Source organism: Larus michahellis, chromosome 8, assembly GCF_964199755.1.
Source record: "Larus michahellis chromosome 8, bLarMic1.1, whole genome shotgun sequence".
Taxonomy (NCBI): domain Eukaryota; kingdom Metazoa; phylum Chordata; class Aves; order Charadriiformes; family Laridae; genus Larus; species Larus michahellis.
The window spans coordinates 23,570,082-23,598,011 of record NC_133903.1 but is presented as its reverse complement, the minus strand read 5'-3'; the positions used below and the strand labels follow the sequence as shown (position 1 = coordinate 23,598,011).

The 27,930-nt window shown below is 43.2% G+C and overlaps 1 protein-coding gene across 5 annotated transcripts; it reads right to left on the bottom strand.

The window, feature by feature from the left end:
- FAM20B (FAM20B glycosaminoglycan xylosylkinase) lies at positions 1–27,329 on the bottom strand. Of its 5 annotated transcripts, XR_012588709.1 has the most exons (10): positions 27,233–27,329; positions 26,353–26,473; positions 18,195–18,725; positions 15,733–15,819; positions 13,166–13,275; positions 10,795–10,966; positions 7,882–8,073; positions 5,548–5,607; positions 2,977–3,765; positions 1–721 (listed from the first exon to the last, which is right to left on the bottom strand). XR_012588709.1 is itself a non-coding variant. In XM_074597563.1 (9 exons), exons 3-9 carry the CDS (start codon positions 18,569–18,571, stop codon positions 3,534–3,536), a joined length of 1,230 nt encoding a protein of 409 aa, XP_074453664.1. In that variant the 5' UTR covers positions 18,572–18,725; positions 26,353–26,473; positions 27,233–27,329; the 3' UTR covers positions 1–3,533. The 5 variants fall into 5 exon arrangements, 4 of the variants coding, with proteins under 4 accessions (XP_074453664.1, XP_074453666.1, XP_074453665.1 ...); XM_074597563.1 differs by having other exon boundaries at positions 1–3,765; XM_074597565.1 differs by having other exon boundaries at positions 1–3,765; positions 18,195–18,624.
- Between the last annotated feature and the right edge of the window lie 601 nt (positions 27,330–27,930).

The window sequence follows — 27,930 nt, the reverse complement described above, 5'->3', positions numbered from 1 at the left end:
ACAATCCATCAATGTTGCTTTATTAAAATCTTTATTCACACAATGTTGCTTTATGCGGAATTTGACCCCGGGGGATACAAGGAGAAAGTCATGATTGCATTCTGTTTTCTTATTAGCAACCTCCATTTGTGCAGCTGCTCCCAGGGGCAATCCTCTGACAGCTCCAAGAGGGGTGTCTGTTCCAAGCATCTTACTCCAGCTGCCACGGCAAATAAATTACCTTCTTAATAAATTAGTATTTTTTCAGTTGAAGTTTGTTTGGCAAGACACGCTCCAGTTCATTAGCTTCTGGAAGAGGAGCCGACTTCAGTGTCTCCTCCAGCCCAACTGCTGACTTAGGAAGGAGGAGATAAATAGCAGATGGCTGATGATGCTCTCTTCTTAATTAGTTCTTGATTTCTGTGCTTCAAGCGCTCTGGTATTACTAAAATCCACAACCCAACCATTTTGTAACATCTGGAGCCAGCAGATTACAGTGTGCACAGTGAACAAGGATCAGAAGGTGTCATGAAAACCTCACTGACGGCGCACAGCGCCTGCCTCACAAATGACATTATTTTTCAGAGATTCAAGCAGACCCTCTTTGCATGTGGATGCTGCTTCTTATTTCCTTTGCAACGGTTACAACTGATTCGAAAATTTCTCAGGGTTCTGTATTCGAGCAAGACAACGATCACTGCCAAAATGTCAGAGATTGTCAAAAGGCCCAAATCAGATCTTCCTGATTTGGGGTAAGAGAGGAAATTATTCTTCTTTCCTGCTGCAGAACACCAAGTGGCTGTGGTGTTTACAGTGACCAGAAGCATTATGACAAAAAAAAGAAGAAAAAAAGCAACCATTTCTTGCTTCCTCCTACTGATGATGCCAGACTTCATGCCCTTTATTTATGGGTGAACTAATAGAGTGCTTTAAATCTTTGACATTCGTACTGGGGGAAAACCTATCCCCCCAGGTTCCATCTGACAGCAAAAGCTTCAGTTTAGAGCCCCATGAACAAACAATACATAAGCCCCGAAAACTAATTTGATTTCATAAAGACAGAAAGACTTTTTTTGGAATCCATTATTAAATCAAATGTAGATGATCAAGAGTGATCATACAGAAATCAAACCATCAAATTTTGGTAGATCCTTACCAAAACATTAAGTGCTCATGACTAAGCTCAAAGAGAACAACATGCTTTTAAAAATGCTACGAGCCACCACCATGTGCTTCACCGTCTCCTCTTTGTGTACATCATCCTCAATTTCTGGGGAAACAGTTTATGCCAAAATGCCTCAGTATGAATCTATTCCGCTTCAGAATAAATGCATTCACTGACCACCTAGCTGTTGCCCGCAGTACTTCCCAACGCTGTCTCGCTCCACCACCGAAATCTGCCTGCCAGCCAGGCGACAGGGCCCAGGGCAACCCCTGCATGGCTCCTGCCCAGCTCTCCGCCCCAAGGGAACCCCCGCAAGGCACAATCCACACCACTGGGTTAAACTCACCGCAGGATCATGGCTTTTAAAGGATGTGTTATATTACCATGTACGGCAATAAACAGGCACTAGCTTAACACCAGTGTCCTAAAAGCTGGCTGTGCATTACAGTCCTGACCAGTAACACCAATAAGTAACTCAACATCCCATCCTGCCTGTGGGGCGGGAGGTGGCCAAGCCTAGAAAAGATGTAGAAGAACATAATTTTCAATTTTGGGTAAACAGTTGCATTCTACTTTCAAGATACTCTGCTCAGGCAACGACAAAAAGACTTCAACAAAATAAAACTGCAATTTTAAAAGTAAACTCTCTCAATAAGACCTCTCTGATCGGGTACGGCAGCAGGCGCAAGAACACGAAACAGCTCTCTATCTGCACTACTGCAGAACTAGAAAGATTTTGACGGACAAATCAAGGGAAAGGTCTTAAACTGACATTTTGCTGCTCTTGCTCACGAGTCCAATAATACATAATCACTTTGGGAAGGGGGCTCTTTCCTTACTTCTAAAGACCATACCATCAGAGCTGAAAATCAATACAAGACTGTTAAATTTGGAAAAGCAACGATGAAACTGGTTCCCTTCTGGAGACGCAGATTCAGACCTACCGCAAGTGTGACAAGTTTTATGGCCGCACGCTCATCCGCAGCGCAGGCTGACGCAGTGCTGAAGGATGACAGCACTAGCACAGGACGAGTGCTACAAGTCTGCCCCGAAAAGCTGACTTACACCAACTCTCCCCTATCTATGGCAAAACCATCAGGAGCGAGGACCCCAGGATGACCACCCTAGTCAGAACATCACAGTGGGGGTTGCAGGAAGCAGCCGGGGAAGGCAGAAAACTTACTGGAAGTGCTCACAGCTCGGCCACAAGCCAGGCCAGGTAGATGGTGGGGACTGAAAAACCGCTGGTGTCCACAAAACAGCAGCACTGAGCTGTGATTACAACATCGAGCAGCAGGAAGCACATCTCCGTATGAGATGAAGAAGATGAAAGACCACAGCTCAGGGTTCCCTCCACTCTTCAGGGCCTTGCCTTTGGCCGTAGGTTACTGTGGAAGTCCAGCAATACACCGCTCTCTCCCCAGTGCAACATGCCCAGATGCCCCACGTGAAACAGGGCATGGAGTAAGCAGCATGACCTCGCTTAACCGAACCTGCTTACAAGGACAGATTCTGTCCTCCTCCTCAGCTACAATACAATGAAAATTTGGTTAATACGGACACAGGACTACAAGGGCATTTTCTCTACTCAGACCTTGCCATATTCCTTATAAATGGAAAACAGTGACAGGACACGTGGGAACTTACTTTAACCCCTTAATTACCAAGTGCTGTCTAACCACCCTGTCCTCCCCTAAATCTCCAACCCTGTGGATAAATCTTTGACAGGACTTCAGCCAAAACACTGAAGCATTATCACATATGAGGCAGATCCCTTTCCCAGCCTTTTATTGAGGAAAAGACAACTGAGCAGCAGAGGTCCCCTCTCCCACCCCTAATGGCATTCAGAAGAACATCCCACCCCCGGGGGGTGGCACAACTCTTCGGTCTAATAATTATTTTATTCACCACTTCCTCTTTCTCTAAAGAAGCAGCAAAATGCCTAACCAGCTCACAGCTGATTATGTACAACCCTGAATCAGACAAAAGCATATGTGGGGAAGAGAAGGCGAGGGGATCATACTGTTCGTCTCCATTTGTCCCCTCTAGATTCAGTCCACAAATTAGTGTCTGTATTCCACACGCTTCCACCAACACCAAGAGCCATTTTCATCCAGTGCGATGTCCACTGCCGGCAATGGACACACCACAACGGCCAAGATGCCATTACGGGTACTGAGCCGTCCGAGGCTCTAACTTCCCACCTCTCACTGCTGTCAACCCAAGGTAAAAGCCAGCGTCACCTCTGTTTCCCTGGCTCGGAAGCTTTCCTGTTCATTTCAGTCCATCTTGGCCGTGGCCTTTCCGAACTGATTGTGCTGTTTTTCTATCGCTTTTTTGTTTGCTTGTTTTTAAAAAAAAAAGGAGTTTAATCTGTGTTCCACTACAATTACAAATGAGACAGAGTCATCCTGTCTTCCACCAGCACGACATCTGGCCCAAACTGGTCTGTGCACTGCTTCACTGTAGCCAGAATGCTGAGAAGCCGCTGGTCTAGGGCATCCAGATGAGGGTCAGAAAGCACTGGTGAGATGGGGTCATGCGACATAGCAGTTTTTAAGGCAGACTTCAGTACTCCATTCTTCAGGTAATTAAGTCTGTTCCAGGTAGAAACCCGGATGCTGCAAAAGAAAGAAACAAACACGTCATCATACCACCGTCTAGCTCAAGTTCCATCAGCAATACCAAAGACAACCTCTTGAGGGAAACCTGTTACATCAACAACGGAGTCTTATTACAAAAGTGGTTTTGGGACAGGAGGGTCCAGGTATAACTGCATTATATGCAGTATCTAAGTGAAACTTGAAAACTGAAGGTGAAGAAGAAAGAATCTAATGTGATGTAACTCTTATGTTACACAGGAACACTTCCAACTGCTAGCAAGGAAGCTCTTCAGTCCTGAGGCCTCCTGGACACAATTTGCAAAGGAAAGAAAAGGGAAGAAAATTAACAGTCTGGCTGTTAATTCAAACACACAATTCATGTCACCTGAGGAAGAGCGTCACTGACCAACAATTAATAACAACGGACAAAAATCAGTTGACTGAACTGCCAAGGAAGTGACCACAGCAGTGACTTTTCTGCTTCACTGGACACTGAACTTGTTCATGTCAGCCCATCTGAAAACCATCTTGTTCTGTAAAGTGTCTTGGGATTCTCCCCCAAATTTTCGTGGTTTTGCACCACTGGTCTAAACTCTTTGGTTTTTGATGGCCTCTAAAGAAATCAGCAATATAAGAAAGTGTTGTAACAAACCTATAGTTAGAACAATTACGCATATGAATTCTTACATGGCATTCGCCTGGCATCAGGAAGAAAGGACATCAGAAAAGCAGGAAACTGCAAAGTCTCTTACACAGATGAACTTTTCCTATGGTTGCATTTCGGAGAATCTAGATGAGAAAGACTCCAAAAGATCCTCATAAAGCAGGAAATTAAATATGCATTTAAAATTAATGTAGGAAAACTAAAGAATTTGAAAATCACTTAGTTTAACTGTTCTCCATATGGATTCTAAAAGAATCTTGCAGAATGTAGGCCAGGTGTACCGTAGCATGGATAGAGCCTTGCTTAGTGCAGGCAGGGGGTGAGAGCTCAGGCTTTCCCCAGAGTTCCCAGGTTTCACAGAGCTCCTGAGGAATCCAGGAGACAAAACCTTCCAAACACCTTCCAAGGCTCAAGGAACTATCAACTAAATGCTTAATTTGAAAGGCTTAAAGGAGTTGATGCTATCTTGAAGTGACAGAGGCAGCAAACGGATGTACCAGTATTTTTCTTCCTGTAACATTTCTCTATTTGTTAATGAGAAGTACCAATGGCCTGGTGAGAGAGCGGCCACCGAAATAAGAAATCAACAAGTCACGGCCTCCAAAAATAAAATGAACGAAAAGGCAGTTCACAAGGCCAAAGCAGAAACAAAATCCTGCAAAAACCCTACAAACTTCACTTTGAAAGGAGCACCCTGAGCAGCACTGCGGTCTTGTTTAGAGAGAACATTTGGAAATGAAGGTAGTTAACTTGCCAAACACGTTGAGTCTTTGCTTCTGTCAGGCAGAACTCAAACTGTGATGTGAACTTTTATTCGGCAGGAGCTGGATGCAGACAGCTGCAGATGCAAAGTACCTGTCACGCTGACTAAGGATTGATTTGAAACAGTGACCTGGAGGCGAGACTACTTCCTACAGCCTACCGTCTGATTTACTACCTTAATGAAAATGTATTTCTCAGCTTCTTGAGCAGTGACAATACATCAAACAAACATAGTACCTCAAAAAAGCAAAGCACTATGTCCGTGAGTGAACATTTTCAGGTTACCAGAAGGCTTAAAACTTTAAAATTATATTGCAAACCTAAGGACAGCAATTGCGTACGTAAAGTGAATAGCATCCCTGCATTTCACTTACATGCAGCACTGATAAAGAGGAGCTAAGATACTTCTTTCATCCAGGGCAGGGTTTCCAAAGCTGAAAAGCAAAATCAAAACCAAGTGAACCAGTTGAACTCCTAACGTTGTGCTCACCATCAATAATTTTGTAAAGAATTCAAAAAAATCAATACTAGGCAATTTCATGCTCCAACAGCTCAAATCATTTAAATTAAAATATAAACAGGTTGCGACCAATTACAGCTATAACTCTCCACAGCATCAGCTAATGTACCAGATAAAGGGAAGCAACACCTTTAGCATACCTAGTTCTTTATCAGGCGAAGGCACCTTAGGAAGAAACTTCAGAGGAGTTTAGAACTTAAGCTCATCTTTTGAAGCCAGGGAAAGGAATAATTGGTATTCTGGACAGAGAGAGCGAGAGCTCTGCCTGTCTGACACAGCTGGACAGGCAATGAACAAAATAGCAGCCACATGCTGTTTTAGATGGCCAACTTAGACCAACAGCTCAACAAACAAGGTGATCAACTTTAGCATTCCATAATCACACTTTCTAAGGAAGGCCTGACAAAAGGATTTCATAGTATTTCAAACACATGCTTTTTTTTTTTTTTTTTTCCAAAATAGTTACACCCCCCTCGTAATACTGTTTTCAAAAAAGCACTTTTCTCTCATTAAAGATAACTTAGTCTAGGAGTTTGGCATTATTTTGCTCCCATAATTCTGTTGCTAGTAGCTTTAAAACTGGAATAAGCTCCCCAGGGAAGTGGTCATGGGTCTGGATGATGCCCTTAGTCATGTGGTTTATTTTTAGATAGCCCTGTGAGGAGCACAGAGTTGGACTCAATGATCCTTATGGGTCCCTTCCACCTTGAGATATTCTAAGATTCTATGAAAAAACTCTCCCCCTAGTCCTGATCTCAAAGGAGCTGAAAGAACTTTACTTAAACTTTCAAGAAAACAATTTACTTCTGGGCCTGCAAACCCCACCAGAAATGTTTTCATAACATTATAAGCATGTACTATAATAAAAGGTCTGACGTGACCTTCAACTATCATATTCAATTCCAGTGACTAATACATTTATTTCCTCCTAACACATTGCCAGAGCATTATAGAAAAACATTTTTTGCCAAATTCACCTAAAGCAGTCTGCAAGCAGCAATAATTAAGCAGTCCCAAGGTGGAACGCATCCTTCTGACATAACTGAAGGAGTGTTACTGAACAGGCTGATGCATAAAGACAAAATACTCAACTGGACTACTGCAGACAAATTAGAAATGAAGGAAGGAAGGAAGGAATCCTCTATGCAAAAGGCAAATGGGGAAAGAAATGGTAACTCCAAGCCTTCCAAGGATCTGTCTAGATCAGAGGTCTCAAGGTCTGTGTACACATGGCGTAAGTCGTTATGCAGAGCCACTGCAGAGCAGAGCCTGGCACAGGAACTGCCAGAGCGAACCACCAGAAGCCAGTCCATCCGCAGAAGGGGAAACTCACTGTTGCTGCAGATGGTAGTGCCCATTGGAAAAAAAAACTAGGGAGTCTCTGGACTAAATCATGAGAAAGAGGAATAAGTTATCTTTGTTTTCAGGAAAAATTAAGCAAATTGTTATGATTTAAACAAGCCTGTATCTGCAATAGGATTTTTAACTTAAACTATACCAGCCAACATACAAAAACTATAGCACAGACAGAACAACTCGCATCTTAAACACATATCCTTAAGAGTAAAGTTCAGCCTCAAGAGGGACTTCTCATCAGTTCCTCTCAGTTACCACATGCTTCATTTTTGTTTCAATAATAATGCCCATGCTCAGGACATCATCATATTTTGCTCTCAGTATCAGTTCTATCTCCATTTTAAACCTTTAACCTTTTAAAGCCAGAGCAGACAGATCCAGAAAGCAGGGAATGCCAAATTATTCAGAGACACATTTTGAAAAGATTTACTATGTCACTCACTAATAGTCCCTGGTAAATAATAAGTTTTTAATCTTCCATTAATTAAAACCATAAAAGGGAGGGGCTTTTCTGGGAATAGAAGGACAGACACAAGCAAACTTTTGAAAGTTGCTTGGGGAAAAAAGGTCATACTGTGCTAACTTGGGCGTTTCTGTAGTTTGAGTAAGACTTTGCCCAAAGCAGTTGATATTATCTAGAGCACAGAGTAAGCGTCACACCCTAATACTTGATGAGTAATTTCTGATAAGAAGGAAAGCTTTCGATTTTTAGCACAAAAGGTATTAATGAAAAGATTAGTGAAAGCAAGAAAAAACATAGAGATGCAGAGCAGATAAACGCGTGCCTTTGTGCTCACCACTGCCTGCTCACCAGGATTTCCCTTACCCTCACCTTTTGGCATTATCCAGGAGGATGAGCATACTGGCTCCTTCATCATCCTGGAAACTCTCATAGTGGTGCCGGTCAGCATTCCCAATCAAATAGTCAAAGATGGCAGTGTCAATGATATCAAGGAGACGAGGGCCTGAGTCATACGGTGAAGTCTTCTTCACGGCATCACAATAGCTTTCATCATACTCCCACCTGGGGGCCATCAAGAGAAGCCAAACGAAATTTTCAAGGAATGCACACCAACGGTATTTATAGCTGCACTTATAAGTGCCTAAAGAAAAGGTGAGCGCAGCAGTTAAGGCTATACAAAGAAGAAAGAGCCAGACAAAAGTGTTTTATTAAAAGATTAAAACCTGTATTAACACCCTAGCACATGGAGCAAGCTATAGCTTCAGTGCAAGGTTACGCACCATTTTCCTACAGAAAACAAGTTCAGAGTTTGCCTCCTCACTGCTCACAATTCATGAGTGGTTGGGCTGCCTCACAGCAAGATTACCATCATGATTCGCCTCCCTTAACTTCCTAACTAAGGAAGCTCTAACTAATTTCAAGTACTGTGTCTATTCCTATTGCCTTGACCCGCTTCCATCAGTCTTGCCTTCCAGCGATCCTCTTCATTTTTTCTTTCTAATGCAAATAACCTCATCATGGTTACTAATGACCTCCTCTGTCCTGAGGAGAAAGGCCTCATATGTTTTCATTCTCCTTCACTCACAGTTGTCTCCTTCCTCCCTGCTTTCCTTTCAAAGTCTCTCATCTTCTCCACTGGCAAGATTTCAAGCTTCCCTTTTCTCTCCTCTCCTTCTACATAAAACCTAGCCGTGTACTTGCAGTCTTATAACAGGGATGTCACGTCTCAATTCTCCAAAGCTAGGATTTTAAATTTTCTCATTTTCTTCTTTAGAGTTTTCAAAGCTATTCAACCCCACCACCAAACAGCCAAATCTCTGCTGTATATATATACCTTCCATCTGTCAACCTAAATAACAGGTACATCTACAACATCTTCCATGTAAGGACTGAAACAATCATTCACAAAATAGCAGTTAAGTTGGAAATGCCTTAAACCATCTGTGAATTAGAAACAGAAATGGAGGAAACACAAACTGGAGAGACTCGTTGACATGCTCAAATTGCAGAGAGTCATCAAAGCAGGGAAAAGATCAGAATTTAACTACTAGAACTGCCACATACCCCACCTCATCTTCTAGACGCCTGGAGCCTAAACTCCCAATCATCCACCTTTCGTCCAGTTATCCAAATCAGAGTGGTCAAAAATTTATCTTCTCAGTGTTTTTGTTGACGCATCTCACACACTCCTCAAATGCTGTCTCTAGTTCCCTCTTTCTTTTGCAGAAAGGTCCAACCCACATTCCAACTTAAAGCACAAACCATGAGGCAAAAGTCTCAGAACCTACTCCTCCTTGTACTGGATACATTTATTTTATGTTACATCCTTCTCTCCCTCAAGCGTTCCTCTGTCCTCTCATTTTAGTTTAGATCAGTATTTAATCTCCTTGCGATGGTTTTTCAGATATACTATGCTCTCTCCTGTCGTTTTCCATTCAGTTTTTCAAGACAGACCTTTCTCCGACATTTATTTCTGACCATTTATATTGTATTAGCATAGAACTTTGAAGGTCATGATTTTATCTATTACACGTCCATTAAAAATTATGTACACTAATGTGACTATATGAATTATGTTCAAAAGGTCAACTCAGGACAGAGCAGAAGCAGCTAAATCTGAAAAAAAAGAAAAAAAATCTACAGTTACTTTTCCATAACTACCAGACAAAGAAAAGGAGAGCATGACATCTAGAACGTTTAATTCTCCTGATGCTCTCCAAGTGAAAAGTGCAACATGACAAGGTGCAAAACAACAGAACCATGCGATCCCATCTGAACAAGGCAAGTTGCAAGTAAGTTTAAAATACAGCAAATATCAAATCAGCATGGGTATCCTGTGTAAGCAGGCAATTTATGATGAAAAACAGTCTCTCAAAAAAAGAAACACCTCCAAGAAATTCAGTCAACTCATTACTGCAATTTACAAAGTACTAAATACAGGTGATTTTGACCCGTTGAAAAGGAGATAACATCTGCTGCTCAAAAATCAAACTGTACATTTAATACTCTAAAACACTTCAATTAAGCCTTTGGATGAGATTCTTTCTGAACAATCACGTCATTGGAAATCAATGGATATTTTAGATCAAGGACTAAAAAAAAAAATCTCTTTCCATTCACTTGTTGAGGACAGACTTGGACAAATTTACTAAGCTCAAAGCCATCTGCTCTGGTCATGGCAAAAACATCTCTAACCCAAATACTCAGACATGTTACATCTATTGTACAAGATTGCGAGATCCCATGTTTGTCTTTCTCTGAAAGCATTCTTTATCTGCTGACCATGGTCATCAAATACTGACGCTATTCGAAACAAAGAAGAACTTTTTCAGTGCCTTCCTACTTAAGCTAAACAAGCTCCACAGCTCTTGAAACAAACTACAAGGACCATGAAACCAGGTATGGCAGAAATAACACAGTGCTACCATATTTTAGTGGGCCCCAGAGAGACACAGTGCCAAAAAAGGTCTAGTGGCACAGGAGAAGAGCCTTGGTTTGCCCAGGGCCAAGATTTTCAGAGGTTGGAGTGATTGCATGGTGGAGTTCTGTTCTAGGCAAAAAGTAGGAGAAGAAGAGCACTTCTTATTGTGGAAAACAATGAAGATTTCTTTCTTGCTCATTTTAATTTAAATTTCATCCTAGGCTTCCAGTGCAGTATCAAGAAAGCTGTTGGCAAAACTCTAGGTTTTGAGAACACTTGCTCCTAAATTAGCCACTGTATTGCAAGGGTAGTTCTAGTACAAATTATCATGTATAAAGAATAAGCCTATCATGTTCTCATACCTGGCAAGTTTGCCTTCACGATAAGTCCTACCCCATGGGTGTCGATGCTTCTGAAGAGGCCAGACATCTGGTAGCCACAGAGTCACTGACCCCTCCATGATGTCCCCGTCTGCACAAGCTGGTTCTGTTTCCCGACAATAGTAGCACTTCCCATAGAAGCAAGTGTTATTACCTTAAAAAAATAAAAATAAAGAGGTATCAAAAGAGTAGAACTTAATCCAAGGGATGTCAACTGACATTGAGAAGCATATTGTTGCAGCAGAGTGTTCCCTGCAATAGGATTTCACTGAACTTGACCTCATGCTTCCTATCTCTGAGAGGGAAAGGCTCAAAAGAGCATCTACACAGAAAACTATTCATTCAAAGCAACATTAAAGACTAATATTCAAAGGAGAGAGTAATTATATTTTCTAACGCTTGTATCACACTAGAGAGTTAATACAACATCACACTATCAAAAAGTTTTTGTAATCCCTTCCTAGTCATTACAACCTTGACTTTGCAACCTTTGTTTTTTTAAATTTCACACTTCATGTGTCAGATTTTCCACTTTTTTTGAAAAACTTGACCAAAAAGATACAAGTGAAAGAAGACTAAGCAGAACTCAAATGGATTTGGAGCCCTGCGACATCTCAGTTACTTGAGCTGACTCAGCAGGGGAAACATAAACAAGGTGTCATTCTGATAAAACCTAGGAACGTGGATCTGTGAAAAGATTCATGACTGTCTTCTGACAGGGGAGGAACAATGAAATCCTGCAGTCTTTAGTGCATTAAGGCCTATGTAGCCTGTAGCATAAAGTAATGTACATAGCCTAGATTAACATTTTTAGCTTAACTTTTTCTATTTCACCCTTCTAACCTGTCTTTGCTTAACTCTTGCCAAGTCAATTCCAGTTCTGTACTCACAGATGTTCTTCCAAAATATTTTTCAACTATGTCTCACTTCCTTGTGATTCCACTTATTCCCTGTCCTTTACATTCAGCATCCTCCCCAAACCAGGCTCAGCTCACTGAAAGACACGTTTTTCACTTTCCATCCTTATACCATGGCCCCAAGTCCCACATCACAATTCCTTAGCCAGCCAGCACTCCTTCGCAGTCTTCCATCCAGACCTGGCTCTTGTGCTCCTAGTGTCCCAGTCAGACAACTTGAGGACATCAGATGGATGATCATTTACAGCATAACAGCTTGCAGCAGACCAGACCTCTTATTTGCATGGGAAGCCCTGCAAGTCTCTCTTCCTATCCTGCAGCAGGTCTAGCAACAGACAGAATTCTTTGAGATTCTAGCTGCAACTCTAGCAAATCTGCACTGAGTCTGTATGAAGTATCACTTCCTCAAAACCTCAGAAACTTGGTCAAATTTGGGCAGACAAGAGATCACAGTCCTCTTCCCAGATCCACCCATTTCTTTGGTTCGTGCTCCACAGAACCGGTGGTTCCAAGGAATCTGAGGAAAGGCAATGAAAATTTCTGGAGGCATACTTTTCAAGCCAGCATTTCTGCTAGAAAACTGTTTAGTTATCTTGGCTGAAATTAGAAAAAGTAAAGTCTGCCTGAAGCAATCTGAATGCAAAAAGAGTTTAGCAAGGCAGAGCTACTCTCATCTTAAAGTTAAACCTTGTAACTGAAAGTGTTAGGCAAACTTAGTAGGTGAGACTACCAACAGTGTCTGTAATAGAAATATACACAGGCGCACGTATTTATCAGCTGTAATGAACAATCATCTCTAGAGTCTTCTTATTTAAGAAAAAAAAAAAGATGAATAATTGGATATTTTATGAAAAGCCTGAAGGATTTGAGGCTGCAGCATTAAGTCATTTCTTGGTGCTTAATGGCCACCTGGTAGGAGTTCACATTAATAATTCCCATGAAGTGCCCTTCACCGCATTGTTACTGTAAACAACATACGGAAGTTCTGACACATTTAGTTATGAATGTCCAGCAGACTCTGATGGAGCACAAACAACACCTAACACCAACCGACGCATCGGTTCTATAAATCATCCCAAATCACCACTGTGTTCATGTTAAATAAAATCTGATTTTTTTCCTTTCAGGTCTAATCATAGAATGTTCTAACCACTTCTGACAGAGAGAAAATTCTTACTCAAAAAAATCACATCTGTAACATCAGCAGGCGGGAACACAGGAAAGTTAGAGAGAGAAAAAGTACTTGGAGAAAATAAAGTCCTCCTCCCCCGCCAAATGGGCTTATACAAGCGTTACGATCTCTCTTGGCACAGAAAGAGACTTACCAGCTTCCTGTGTCATAGTTAACTGTTCCATAACTGTGTCAGATTACCATGGCCAGATTCCCATTGAATGTTTTTCTTTACTGGACTGCACAATCCATGAAATCCACTTACCCACAGTCATGAAGGTACCCAGAAGCTGCTCTGTGGCAACTGGTTTGATCTCTGTGCGTAGATTCACAAACCTGCCAACCACCAGTGGAGCTCGTCGGAAACCCAGAATTCTGATTTGGGGTGAAAAAACACGACATGAGAATTTGCAACATAGGCAGCAGCTCCAAATTAAAACAAAACAAACACACAGTCTCTGTGCTATTGTCTGAAATTGAGATGACTGAGAACAAAGAATAAAGTTGGAACCCTGCAGCGACCTCCTCTCTTCTGCAAGGCAAAGTAAAGAAACTAATTTTTCTTAAGTGCCTGGATGTTAAACTTGCTTTCTAGGCCATTAGTGACACTTCTTTATTAGAGCATTTGCAGCAGAGGAACACAGGATGCACCATGCTCCAACTCTCAGAAATAAGACCTCATAGCAAAAATATCCATCATCTGTCTTGCATACAGGCTGAAGCGGGAACCATATGGCCTCTGGGCTGGTCACCTGGAAAGATCATTTATTATCTGTGGGAATTACTATCTATTAAAATGTTATGTTTAAGTCCAATTCAATTATACTTGAAAGTAAACAACCTAGGAGTTATTTTGCTTGGCATGAGGGGCTAGAAAGGAAGAACAAAACTAAATGTCTGAAGTGTCCGGAAAAAAAGAGAGGTGGGAAGAAGAATCATAAAACTCGCAGTCACAAGATCCAGGTTCCACTCCCATGTCGCCCACAGTCTTTGCTCTGTGACCACAAGTGATTTGTGTATTTGTAATATAATTTTAACAGTGCTTAAAGGAGAAGCACAAACATCAGCACAATGTCAGCCCCAACTCTCTCATCGTACTTTTGACAGTCCTTGCACCTCAGAAAAAGAGTGAAAAGGTACTGTCCCTTCGGCAAAAGGGACAATCTATATTCCACAGAGATCCTGGGAGAGTCACTCTAACAGCTGCAAAGTATTTTTTTAAAATATTTAATGAGTAAATCCCCTTCCTTAAGTATAAAATACCTCTAAGAAAGGGCAACACAAAATGTCTGCCTGAACAAATCACGTATGCATAAAACCAAAATTCATAGCCAATACAGAGAGTTACGTACAGCTTGAGAAAAAGCCGGTGCTCCGAGTAAATAAGCACAGAGCTTAGATCTGGAAAACCTGTACCTGTATTTTCAGACCCGCAGCTGGAAGGCCACTATCCTGCATAGCACTGCCTCCCCATTAGTGGTAAACATATAATATGATTCAGATCCTTCTTCAAACAATACCATCCTCAGAGAAAATATGTAACCGTCACCGTTCAAAACAAAGGTACGCACTAAAGTTACGTGGGCAGGTAGCTTCTGCTAGGTATTCTTGAAGAATATAGAGGTGCATATGCACAGAGAGAGGGGAAAGGCAAAAGAAACAAGCACAAACCCACAACCAAATAGACAGCAAGGAGGAGCTAAGAAAGGGGGGGTTTGGACACTAGAAAGAAGCTTTGAATTGTTGCTTTACAATATTTGATCACTGCTTTTTCAGGGAAACTGAAGTCTTTATCTTTCTCGAAAGCACAAATGGACAACAAATCTGGCTACATCATCTTTCTTTGGTCTTAAAATACCCTGATTTTGGCCCTCCATCTAAAGACTGCAACTGCAGCAATGGGCATCACACAACTTGTTATCACCAAACTTTCCTAGAATTACTGATTTCCATTGCCTGTGCAACGAGTTCCACAGATGAATTAGCACTAACAAACATAGCTTTTACCACCTACGAATTCAGTCACAGTGATGAACCTCTTATTTATGTACTGAGAAACCTCAGTTTAAGTTCAACCATTCTATTCTTTATTGTATTTGTCCCTCCTTACTCCCCTTCCCAAGATTTTAAGTCTCTTCATGTCAGAATTTTTCACATCTTTAATTATCTTCAGAAATCTTCTCCAAAGTTCCAAAATAGTTCTCTTATAACGAGGAAACCAAGACTGTGCTCATTTATTCTAGATGAAACTGCACCTCTAACTTTTATAACTATTGACACTCAGTGTTTGGTATTTTCTGTCCAATTCTTCGTATGTCCTGTAATTTCGCTTTTCTTCTGGTAATTGCACCTCCAGCTCAGGTCCACAAAACCACCTGGATACCCCTGAATACAATTAATATATGAATAGCTGCTTTTCCTCTAGGATGCACTGATTCATATTTAGGCTAGACCAAATTGTTAGTCTAGACATTAGACTCAACTTTTTAGCACACTGGACTTTAACTTAACATTCACATTCAGCATTTCAGACTCTTCCACAGGATTTAGCTAAGCCCTTTCTTCCCTATAACGTGAAATATCAGTTGTTTCAGTGCTCATTCTCCCTTTCAGATTTCTCAAACAAATCTTAAATGTTAGAACCTTGCACAGCTCTTTGAAATGAAGTTTCACACAAAGCTAATAATTTTCATTTTTTACTTCAACGTGATACATTGGCAGGTTTAGAAATAGCTCGCATCTGAGGTGTCTTCTTCAAGGGACCCCTTTTCCCCAACTCTGAAAAAGTGTTTACCAGAGAAAATAAAACCAGGTAACCCAATAATTCCATACCTATCCAAGTGAAAGGCTGCCACTTCTGCGTTGTGCCTGTCATAGCCAGCATATGGTTCTCCTTCCACTACATAATCCCTGGCATATCTGTAATTGAAATAAGTCAAATAAAGTGATTTATGCAGGATTCGCATCAACTCTGCTGTTCAGACTAACGAGCACCATAACAGTGCTATGTTAAACAGACTCTGGGTCACTTTCAAAATAATTGCCAATGGGAGAGAGAAAAATTATTGATGAGATTAAATAGCATACAGACTGTCGAAGTAGTAAATAAGAAGGAAAGGTCAGTAATGTGCAGTGGTCTCAAGAGCTTGGGAAGCGGTGCCCATTCAAACTAATGAGTTTTCATTCAACCGTATGCCAAATCACATCTAAGAACAAAGAGCACAGACCCAGCTACAGAACAGGGGACTATTTATACTGGAAAGCAGCAACTCCACAAATGATTTTGGGGTTAGAATGGATTGTGGATTAACATGAAAATACAATCTGATATTGTGGAAGAAATGCCAAACGCAATCTTTAGTAACTAGAAGATCAGCAAGCATGAATCTGAGGACAATACTGGATATAAAAAGGCCCTTTATTCTGATGAAGAAAAGACATAATGAACAGCAAGAAATAGAAATTAGATACTCATTACAACAACAATGGTATATTTTGGTGAAATGGTGGGCTTTTTTTCTTTTTTTTTTCTTTTTTAATAGATGTTAGTTAAATAGTCAAGGCAAACACAAACTTCCAAGATTCATGACATTTGAATCAAGTCTAGATAGCGCTTAAGACGCATGCTTCAGATTACCATAAAATACCACAATCAGGCTGAATTTCAAGTAATTTTGAAATGTGACAGCTAACCCTCAGAACTTGTCCTCAACCTCAGGTCTTTTGTATGGACTTACAGCAGGCTTTTGAAAACATGGTCACATTTTGAAAGCTATATATAAACTTTTATACTTTTAGATATATATATAATAAAACTTATTGGAAAAAAAACCCAACTTCTTGCTTCCACGCACAGTAGGCAGCTAGTCCTTTCTGGAGCAAAGGTGGCCAATCAAGAGAATTCATTCTTCTTCGCCAACCACTAAGTCTTCTCACAACAGTTTTTAGTAGTAACTTTCACATACCTTTCAGGACAAAAGCTAGTTAAGGAGACTATCTTGCAATGACAGAACAAGACTCTACCTACAAGCCTAGCTATTCAGCAGTCACAAACAGAACGTAAGTCTACCAGTATGGCTAGGGCCATACTGTCTACCACTCCTATAAACTGTCTAGCGTTCCTATAAACATTCCCAGCTGCACGTGTCCTTGATGGAGCATAGTCAATGTGTTCACCTGCACAGACGTTCCATTATGGGAATGTAATTTAATGCTTGGGGAAACGCTTTACAGCACTTGCTTATACAGAAAGCACTATAGAAATGCCATGTCTTGTTACTGCATTTATTGGACAAGCAGCCTGTCGTACCACCAAGATTTCTGCGTGAAGGGGTCACACTGTTTAACCACAGCCCAGCCCCTCAGCGAAGCTCTAGCCAGACTAGTAATTGACCATAAGGAAACAGGCCTGCGAATTCCAGGAGTGCAGGACAGATTTTTTTTCCTCATTCTCTAATAATTCATCAACACTACAGAAAAACTTCATGCTTGCTCAACCCGATAGCCTTTGCAGAGAGATGTACTCATTCTGTGATGACAACACTTTACATTTGCAACATAAAACACACCTGCCTTACTTTTTTTCACATTTTTCTTTCTTCTCCTTTTCCCTGAAGGCAAACAGTTCAAAAAGCTTCCCAGACATACACAATCCTCTTCATAAACGTTCAATCATGTCAAATTTCCCTATGGATCACCCTAAATGGAGGCCATACCAAGGAAGTATCACTACTTGCCTATTCTTACATTGCACCTCCAGTATTCACTATTGGCAGACAGGAAACTCAGGGGCTTCCACTCTGACCTACCAAGCCATTTTACAGTCTTCATGCAGCTACACCAGACACCCAGATCTACTTTTACGACCACTGTCAACTTTCACCCCTTCCCTGTTCTTGAACTGGATCCACTCATGGCAGTTTGACATGACCCTTACTCAGAATGGGTAAGCAGACTTCCCTCCACACTGCCAGAACCTGCACTTCCACAATCAGGAGGGTACTGCTTAGAAACAGCAGGTTTAACCAACATTCCCTCAGGGCTGAACACAGTGATTATTCTTTTAACCTAAAGACAGGCTGTTTGAGCATCAGAGCTATACAGCCTGAGAGACGTTGGCACGGCAACCTGACGTTATTAGAGGACCAGCAAGGCTCTATACCGTTTGCCTCACAAATAACAGAATAGCCTTTCCATTTATGGATAAATGTGTAATTCAAACATTAATGCAACAACATGGAGATAAAAAAATATATAAAGCAGTTATTAATTCAGTCATTGAAGGCAATGTTTACCTCTTGGGTTTGAAGACAACCTTCTGTCCTCCTTCAAGTATTAGCAAAGCTTTCAGTTGGGTCCCTTTGTATCCCACATCAGCTTTTATGATTTTCTTTGTTGTCATGGCGTGCATAACAGCCCCTAGCTCTGGTGTCTCCTCAGGATACACCTCCCGGGGCACCACCCACTGGGCTGCAATTTCCCAAGGGGACTGCAACGTATGGTCAAGCCGGGGGTCCAGTTCTACGTGGAGGCTTGCCATCATACGGTGAAAGGCGCGCTGGTCCTCCCGGTTGGCAGCTGAGGTGTCCAGGTTGTCAATGAGGAAAACTTTTGTGAAAATGAAGATGACAAGGAGGATGGCCAACAGCACAACTCGCTGCTTTAGCTTCATGGTGACCTTCAACCCTTCTCCCCTGACCCTTTCTTCCAAGCGTTACAGGAAGTCTATTGGAGATCAGGGCAAGGAAGGGGATGTTAGTTAATGAATTTCATTCATAACTTGCATTGTGAAAGAGGTATCACCACTAAAGCATCTTCTGGTACCCCTAAAAAGAAACAAAACACAAACTTACAAAACTGCATTCCTGCAGATCTCAAAATCAAGTTTATTCTTGGAACATAAGTCTGCAGTTATGTATGCTTGTATCCTAAAGCCCAAACATTTCTAGTAAAATACATGGGGTTTGCTGTCTTCCTGTAGCCTTTCGGTGATCTGCACAAAAAGGGAAATCAGCTGATAGCATCTCTCCATAGCTGAAATTGTGACAGCTGCAACTACCATGGGCAAGACTTTTGCAGAGAACTGTAGTTTAAGTTGATGGCTCCAATTTCACAAACACTTTTCCATTAGTAAGAGAACCCATGACCTCTGGTTTCCTGAAGATTTGTCCCTCAAGAGAAAGCTCCCAGGTAAATTTTCTGACATCTGACAACTGGTGAGAACAGCTGCACAGCCCAGTTTCCTGAAGGTACAAGACATAAGGACAGAACAGACTTAATCTGTTTATCGCCTCTCATTTGCTGCCACTATAATTTACACATTTTTTTTCCATTCTTAAAAAAAAAAAAAAAAGAAAGAGAGAAGGGGGATATATTTACTCCATTGCGGTTAACTATGTATCTTCTGCAGTCAACTGTAAAACCAATAACCACAAAAAATACACAAACTATCTGCAATCTCAACACTACAGTAAAAAGAAAAAAACAACAAACCAACACTAATACTGCCTCTTCTCAGAAACCTCACCTACAACACAGTTAAAGCCACATCTGTGTTTGCATATTTACAATGGGCTGCAAGACGTGTCTCACCCCTCAACAAGCCTTTGCCAGTACAGTGTCAGCATGTAAGGACCACATAACACACAATTAATCAACTGTATTTCAATTATGAGGACAGACATTATCTTCATAATATTAGTTGAACGTAGTCAAAAATCAAATGGAAATGGATACTAAGGCACACTTCTCAGGAATGCTGAGAGCCAACAGAGAGTTCTCTGCACAAGCTATGCTAACTATGAGAACCACAAACGGCACCCTGAGCTGTGGTGGGACTAATATAGAAAAGCCTTCTCATGCGATTTAACAATAAGCGTATAAGCCAGTCATTATTAATCATGTCACTGGAAAAACAAGCTGCACTGGCTAAGTTAATTTACCGTCAGCAACCAAAGGACAGCTGAACTAGGACTTGCTGGCCAAACACAGATCACAGCCATCTTCAGCATCTGTATGGACATCGTGCCCTGCCTGCAGAGGTCACAGGGGGTACAACGGTTCTGAGGGGCTTAAGCGTATCGTTGAGGTACACCTCCAACAAAGATTAAGACAGTGGCAAAGACAGTAAGGTGCAACCTTTGAGCAAGTCATCAGTGCAGAATCGGGTTTGGCACAGTATATAACAGTACTAGTATAAAAAGCACATGCAAGCCCAAGCACCTTCAGTAAATTTACATTAAGTCTATAGCAAACCTTCCCTACCTCCCAGCTACATGGCTCTCCCACATTCCCAGGCATCAGTGTTAGCACTCATACAATGCAAGGTAGTGCAAGGATCCAGGCAGCCAACGCACCCAAACATTAACCACCTTCTTCCGTTTGCGCACGAGCCACCTACTATCGTTAGTTTCTGAGCCAACGCACACTTTACCACCTGACTACAAAACACCACTACAGGTGCAAGTGAGGGAGACAAGGAGGGTGGCACAGCTGTTCCAAGAGTGGGAGGTGACCCAGCAAGTGTCTACAAAGCCTACCTATCTACAGAGGGGCACGTGAAGTTACTCAAGTCAGCCCCGTCACCTAAAGAATGGCCCTGCCCTCCACGTACCTCCCACCTTGCAATGAACTCCATGAAAGATCTGATCCGTCTTAAAGCTTGAGCATCTTAATTTATTCATTTTTAGCTTCAGTCCTCCTTCACCCAAACCTGGTTTCCAACGTAGTTTCACAAGCATCTGAGGAGAGCACGCCACAAGGCCAAGAACAAGTGTTTCTCCTGGCAGCAACACTACTGAATTTAAGTGCAGGTAAAACTACAGCCCAGGCCTGCTCAACAAAGGATAAGCAGCTGAACCGTTGAGGAACAGTCACAAAGAGCCCACCAACAGGGACAAGGAAATTCACTAACAAACTTTTAGACCTTCCTATTTTCAAAATCACTTTTTTCAGCACAGCGACCAAGCTGAGCACCACTCAAACTTACAGGCAACATGCTCTGACAATGCAGAAGCATGCCTTTTAGCCCACCTTACCATCTGAATTTTTTTTGCTATCATTGTCCCACCTCAGGTAACAGCTTCAGTTTGGCCCTTCCCATTTTGCCTCTTGTAAGAGGCAAATTTACTTCCTATAAAACCCGTCCGCTGAAGTAAGAAAGAAAGTGAAAGTCTCCTAACGGCACTGAGTTAAAACTGAAACGTGAACAAGTGGTTTAATGTTAAATAGCAATCACTTACAGCAACATAAAAACGCCATGAAGGGTAGAGGGTAGGATGAAAGAAGGCCACCAAGTCTCAGGGATCCTTCAAACCAGTAGTATTGTCCCTTATTAACTATGCAATACTGATTTTAATCTACTGGAAAATAGGTGCTTGTGCAACAAATCACATGTTTATATGGAAATTAAAACATATTATCATCTCAGTTCTGTTTAGGCAGCCTGTATTTCTCCAAACAGCACGTCAGTGTGCATATTACACACTGCCAAGCATGAGGGTGAGAAGCGCAGACAAGGAAGATGCACCTGACCTGAGAGCCTCAATTCTTGCAAATACACAATCAGTCACTCAGAGAGCGAGCCCTAAATAATATTATTTTTAAATCTAAGAAAGCAAGCAAAGCAGATCAGGTTATCACTGTCCCCTCTCATTGTAATTTCATAATTCCACTTCTTTAAAACTAATAATTCTAACTAATGTTTAACATTGCTGTTATCAAGATCTGCTTTCATTCATTTTTAAAATCCATTAGAATTTGTAAGAAGTTACACAGAAGAACACAGCTCATTTCAGAACAGTTACTCCTCATTATAAGATATGTATACATAGAATCACAAAACGGTTCGGGTTGGAAGGGACCTTAAAGATCACCCAGTTCCAACCCCCTGCCCTGGGCAGGGACAACTCCCACCAGACCAGGCTGCTCAAAGCCCCATCCAGCCTGGCCTTGAACACCTCCAGGGATGGGGCAGCCACAGCTTCTCTGGGCAACCTGTTCCAGTGCCTCGCCACCCTCACAGGAAAGAATTTCTTCCTGATATCCAATCTAAATCTCCCCTCTCTCAGTTTGAAACCGTTACCCCTCGTCCTATCACTACACTACCTGATAAAGAGTCCCTCCCCAGCTTTCCTGTAGGCCCCCTTTAGATCTGGAGCTCAAGCTGGGCACACACTTTCCTAGACTGATTTTCGTGAATGCTGAATATCTCTAGGGGTATTCTTTTAGGGGGAGAGAGGGAAGACTATAACTAGAGCCACCACTTAAATTAAAGGTCACTCACTTAGTTTATCTTTTGTGCCTGCTTTGAAACTAATTTTGGCTGAAAATCTCCGACGATGTTGACAGAATTTAAAAAAAAAAATAATAATTTAAATATTTGCTATAAGAGGTTTCAGTAATTCCATTAAGTGACCACCCGATCCTCACCAAACATGTCTCAAGTTATACAATTACTCCCCAGTTTTGCTCTCTGTAGCTTTAAGCAGGTGAGTCTGCTCTGACTTTTTACTGGCATCTGCCGAAATGAGTCATCAGCTGCTTTTCTCCAACAAACAACAAAACACCCCGGAGGTTGCTATGCAATTGATTTCGCACACTAGCTGCAGAGCCTGCACATTATTCTTTAGGTGCCAACATTATGGTCCTTGCTGTATGAGACAACAAAAATGAATCCCTTCATGAAGTTTACCATGGAGAAGAAGAACTTAAACTTTCTTGTTTTAAATTAAAGATGGCAAAAGTGACAGCGTTGAGGTGCCATAAGAAAATATTTACAGTTTGGGAAGAAAGTAATTTGAAGAAAAGGACAAGTCTTTGGAAAAGAGGATTATGGAAGCTCAGGAAGCGTGAAGCTGGTCCTGGAATGAGGACAGAGATCGGAAAGGTGGCCACAGAAACAAATGAAATAATAATAAAACCCCAAAATTTGAAAAAGGGAAAAATAGGGTGAGGTGTGAGCAGAACTCTGTGGAATGAAGGGCAAAAGGGTCTAGGACAATGACAAAAGTAAACCCAGGGATAACCTCAGAAGGAGGCTCAAAAAGGAAATAGTTCCAGAAACTGGCAGGGGTGGAAGGATAAGTCTTCAAGCTTGACAAAAGGGGCAAAGGGACAGAGTAGCCACTTATTTCTACATAAATCCTGGGAATACGGGATGCACTAAATGATAGCAGATGTTCTCTGAACCAGAAGGCATCAGAGAAGGAAAAACCCAAATAAAGTTTTCAGAAGTCAAGTACATTTTAGGTCTCCGACCAGAGCTAACGCAATACAGTGACAGAGTAATCCCTGTGTGTCTGCCATCACAGAACAACACACATTCCCTCCCACTGTTGGGCAGCAGCCGCTGATCTCTCACTAAGGTCAGGTAACTCTAAAAGTGTTTTGGTTTGGGGTTTTTTTTCCCTTTTCTTTTTTCCCAAGCTTCTGCTTAGCGTTATTTCCAGCTACCATTACTAAACAGAAGACATAATCGAAAGGGTTTTGTTGCTTTGCCACCCAAAGTCCATCTCCACGTTACGTAAGTACAGAAAAACGCACTTCCCTCTCCACCATTTTACCATACTCCTGATCAACCTGGAAAAGAAAATAGTCAAAAAAACCCCAACCATACCAGCTTTTTAATAGAGTAGTCAACTGGCAGGTTTGCATAAGAAACGCTTCTTGGTTTTCACTACCTCTTTGGGCTATTTCCTGATCAATTTTGCCTCTCGTTACAACCAGGTCTGCATTCTCAGCAAGCAACAAGTCTTCCAAGTCAATAGCCAAATAACAGCATCTTCTAAATACTGTGGTGGGATCCCTGTGCACACAACTGCCTCAACTAAAGCAGGCCCACTGGCATTAAATACCAACATCATACGACTTCACTCCCAGTTCAAAAAGCAGCACGAAACTTGCCCATTACAAAAAGCAGCAAAACCAGAGCTACCATAAGCAGCCTACAAAGTTAGCCGAGCACCACATGCCAGAAAATGATTTTTATTGGAGTCGTAAGATCAATGCCACGCCATGTATCATAACCTTATTTTTATATCGTAAATCTAGAAAGCTACTATCTCAAAAATGCTGGTGTACGATTTACAAGGATTTTGTTATGCTCCAAATGACAAATAAGGTTTGAGGGCAGGCAAAGGTTTAGCTTGTTAGCACAAGTACACAGAAAATCATAGCTCAAACAGATGCCAATCTGAAATAAATATGGTTAAGTATGCTCCAATTCCTGTTTAAATGCAGGTTTTCTCTTCCTAAATACACTGTGCCTTTTGGGATCTCCTATCAAAGGGTCTTTAAAAGTGCTCCAGTGAATCCTGGAAAACGCCTTGAAGAAACAGTGTATACAGTAGCGACATTTTCCTCTTCCCAAAATGTACTTCAGTCTCACCAGATCAATCTTTCTTCCTATCCTCTCCTCTCTGGGCAGCTCCTTGGTAGCTTGTGCTTTCCCTCTCCGCGTCAGCCTTGTTATTACAGTTTTCCCAGGCAGGCTCCCACAGACCTTTGCTTAGACTTTTCAGACTCATTCTGTCACTTCTACTCTCTGTATGCTGCCTGGTTTGTGTGCGACTTTAGTAATCCAATGTGTAAGGCTTCACGCATATTCGCTTGTCTGCTGTTTATCCATCTCTTATTCTGTTAAAACCCTCGTTATCTACAGGCAAAATCTTTGCGACAATCTATGCTCAAACTTTCCTTTCCACGTGCATAACTGCATCCCTGGTTGAGAGCTACAGTAGAGATAAAACATGAAAGATTACAAGCATTTTAACCACGGTATTATCTACGCCTATAACTGTAAAAGTCAGTAACTGCCTGATATATTCTCACACTTCTGAGAGAAATGAAATAATTTTGTCCATCTTTGTATCTACCCTGCCCCATTATGTTCCTCAGTAACTTTAGAATCCACTACCTACAGTTCTGCCAAATTTATCAGGGGAATACATCCCTGAGCTTTACAAAAACAACTGGCCAGACGGAATACAAAAGGCCCCAAGAAGCCGAGGACAACTTGGTACATATCCTCAATCTTTACCAGCAGCTGGCTGGCCACTGGGCAAGCAGGAACACCTGGCTCAGCTGGCTGCACACGTAAGGACGGGGCAGATCGGGACACAGGCAGCAGCTGGGTGCCATCCTGGGGAAAGGGAGGCTATCCAGGGACTGAGGGTGGCAAGAGACAAGCAGGAATTACTACGGGAAGACGTGGCAAACAAGTCGCCAGGAAACCAGGTTTCCTTAATTCTCCTCACAGAACAACTCTCCTTCAAGCACTGTTTCCTATGGAAACAAAGTTTATATAATCGCACTTTTCACCGGTAAGCTTTTGGATCCATTAGCTAATTTCAAATACATCTGAGAGAATGGTAGATGTTTTAAAAACAGAGTTTATGTGTTGGCAGCAGGCGAGCACGGGGGGAAAGGCAGAGGCGTCAGCTCCATCTGGGCAACCAGCGTGTGCACAGCTGGTACATGGAAGGAGCTGGAAACACCGTATGAGAAGGAAGGAACTGAAAGTACTATAAAGTGGACCGCTACAGGACATGAGCGGGAGCCAAGGGACCAAAGCAGAGGGTGCTGGGACCTCGTCACAAAAAAACCAAAAACACGCCAGTTTCACTACTAAGGGAACATCTCCCCCTTGTCCCCATCCCAGCCACTGAAGTTCCAGCTGACTGTTGTGGGCAGATACGCAACAACAATTACACGAGCTGGAAATGTTTTAGGGAGCCTTGTTCGACTCAGAAGTGAAACCAAAGCAGTGAGAAAATTCTGTAGTCTTCTTTTCCACCTTGATGTTTTTATGTTTATTCAGTTCATACCCAGGATGGGCACCAAAAACTCAATCAGGGTCCGTATGTCCACCTGACATCTAGCAACAATAAGCCTGTCTCTGGTATAAGACAGCACCAATGGATTTCCCCCGCTCCCAAGAAGAGAGGCAGCAGACAACGCACCAGAGGAGAAGAGACTTTGGTATCAAAATTGAGCTGCCAACTTTGTTAATGTGCAAGGAAACAAAATCCGCCTCACCCTCCTGGGATTTTGTACTGCAAATGGAGACAAATCTTATTGCAACTAAGTAGGTCAGACTTAAGGACATAAGGGGTGCATGGAGTCATTTTCAAATTAAAATAAGACCACAGTATTAATACCCTGTTCTGTAATAAGTACCAGGTGGGATCTATTCACATGGAATTCACTGCCAAGATAAGAATCTACATTTTACAGTTTTCTGTTTGCTCAGACTCTAAAGCATGCACGTATATTGTAGGGCCAAGGCCTCAGTAAGCATAAACCAAAACAGCTGCACTGCTTATACACATCTGTATCCAGAAAGGATCTCAAGACAGATGTCCTGTAAAAATGGCTAAAACCGTGGCTTCGACAACTACGGTCAGCATTTCTGCTCAACAATACGCATCTTATTTTTCCCAGCTGGACAATGACCTTAGCCAAGCTGCAAGCGGTACTCTGTGAGCGAGTCCATTGTGCAGAGGGCTACTGACGAGCGTGAGCACATCGTTAGGAAGGCAGCAGGCTTCACAGCTGTGCAGGGCTCTTTTCCCATCTGAAAGCAAGAATCCAGAAGAGGAAGGAAACGTAAGAGCGCAGATAAACATTCACATCTGCGATAGCCGTGTCCGCGAAGTCCTTAACTGACCACGGATGAAATCGGGAGGTATTTTGGGAACCTGACCTTCCAACATATGGAGACCGTGGAGGTATTTCCCAGCGAGGCAGATCTGTCTCACACCGAACAAGCCCTACGTGCCGGAGGACGCGGCCGGCCGCATCTCGGCGCGCTGCTACCGCCGGCCGCGGAGACCCGCGGCAAGGCAGGCCGGAGCGGGAGCCGGACCCGCGGGAGCCCTCCTCCCCGCCGCCGCCTCCTCCTCCTCCTCCTCCCGCGGGGCAGCTCGGCGGGAGGCCGCCGCTCCCTTCCCCCCGGCCAGGCCCGGGCCCGGCGGAGCAGCTGCGCACCTGCGCGGGCGCCGCGCGCCCCTGGCCAACGGCCGTAACGGTTCTAACGGCTCCTCCCTCCCTCTCCGCAGGGCTCCCTCAGCCCGCACCCAGCCCCTGCGGCGTCCGCCCGACCCCCGCCGGCGACCCCGGCCCCGCAGGGAGGCGGCGGGCCGTCTCCCCGCCTCCCGCCCCAGGCCGGTGCCCCGGGCAGGACGAGGCGGCAGGGGTGTGCCCGCCCCTCAGGTGCCACCGCCCCGCCGAGCCACGCAGGCAAGCGCGGCAGCGGCCTCCCCCGGCCTCCGCCGCCCCGCGGAGCGCCCGGCGGACCGCACCGCCCCGTCACCCCGCGCCCCTCCGCACTCACCGCGCCCGGCGCCCGCGCTCCATGCCCCCGGCCGGCCCCACCGCCAGCCCCCGCCAGCTCCCCAACATGGTGCCGCCCGGCAGCCTGCCCCCGCCCCGCCGCCAATGGGCGGCCGCCCCGCCTCCGCCGCTCCACTCGCCGCCCGCCCACCGGCCAATCAACAGCCCGCCTTTCCCTCGCCAAGGGGAGGTGGCGCGCCCTCCCATAGGCCGGCTCCCAGCGCCCTCCGCCCCTCTCCTCCAATGGGAAGGGCGGAGGGAGCGCCACCGCCGGCCGGCCAATGGGGTGGGAGCAGCGGTGAAGCTCCGCCTCTCCCCGCGGTGAGGGGCGCGGTCCGTTGCTCCGGGGGCGGGGCCAGAGATGTTAGGGTGAAATGGAGGGAAAGGGGCCGGTTTGGGGTGTATTAAAAATACTTAGCTCTGACTGCGCGCAGGAGCGGGTGGTGACAATAACATTGTCCAGAGGCATTTGGCTTCTGTAAATGTAGAATTGTAGCCCTGTTATCCTATAGTATACAGTATTATTATACCGTATTATACTACGTATTATATATATATACATACACACCTCTACATATTAAGACTATATTATGGCCCTAAAGAATACACCTCCTTTTAAAATTTATCCATAGCATGAATAGAATCTGTATATCTATGCGCCTGCTGTTGCAAATCATCTATTTAATTTCGGTTTTCCCC

Excerpts from the sequence above, each read along its gene's own strand:
- FAM20B (XM_074597563.1), bottom strand. The coding sequence starts at position 18,571 with ATGAAGCTAAAGCAGCGAGTTGTGCTGTTGGCCATCCTCCTTGTCATC. Across the intron at positions 15,820-18,194 it reads GTTGTCTTCAAACCCAAGAG|ATATGCCAGGGATTATGTAG; the intron begins GTAAACATTGCC and ends TTTCAATTACAG. Across the intron at positions 8,074-10,794 it reads CGTGAAGGCAAACTTGCCAG|GTGGGAGTATGATGAAAGCT; the intron begins GTATGAGAACAT and ends GATGGCCCCCAG.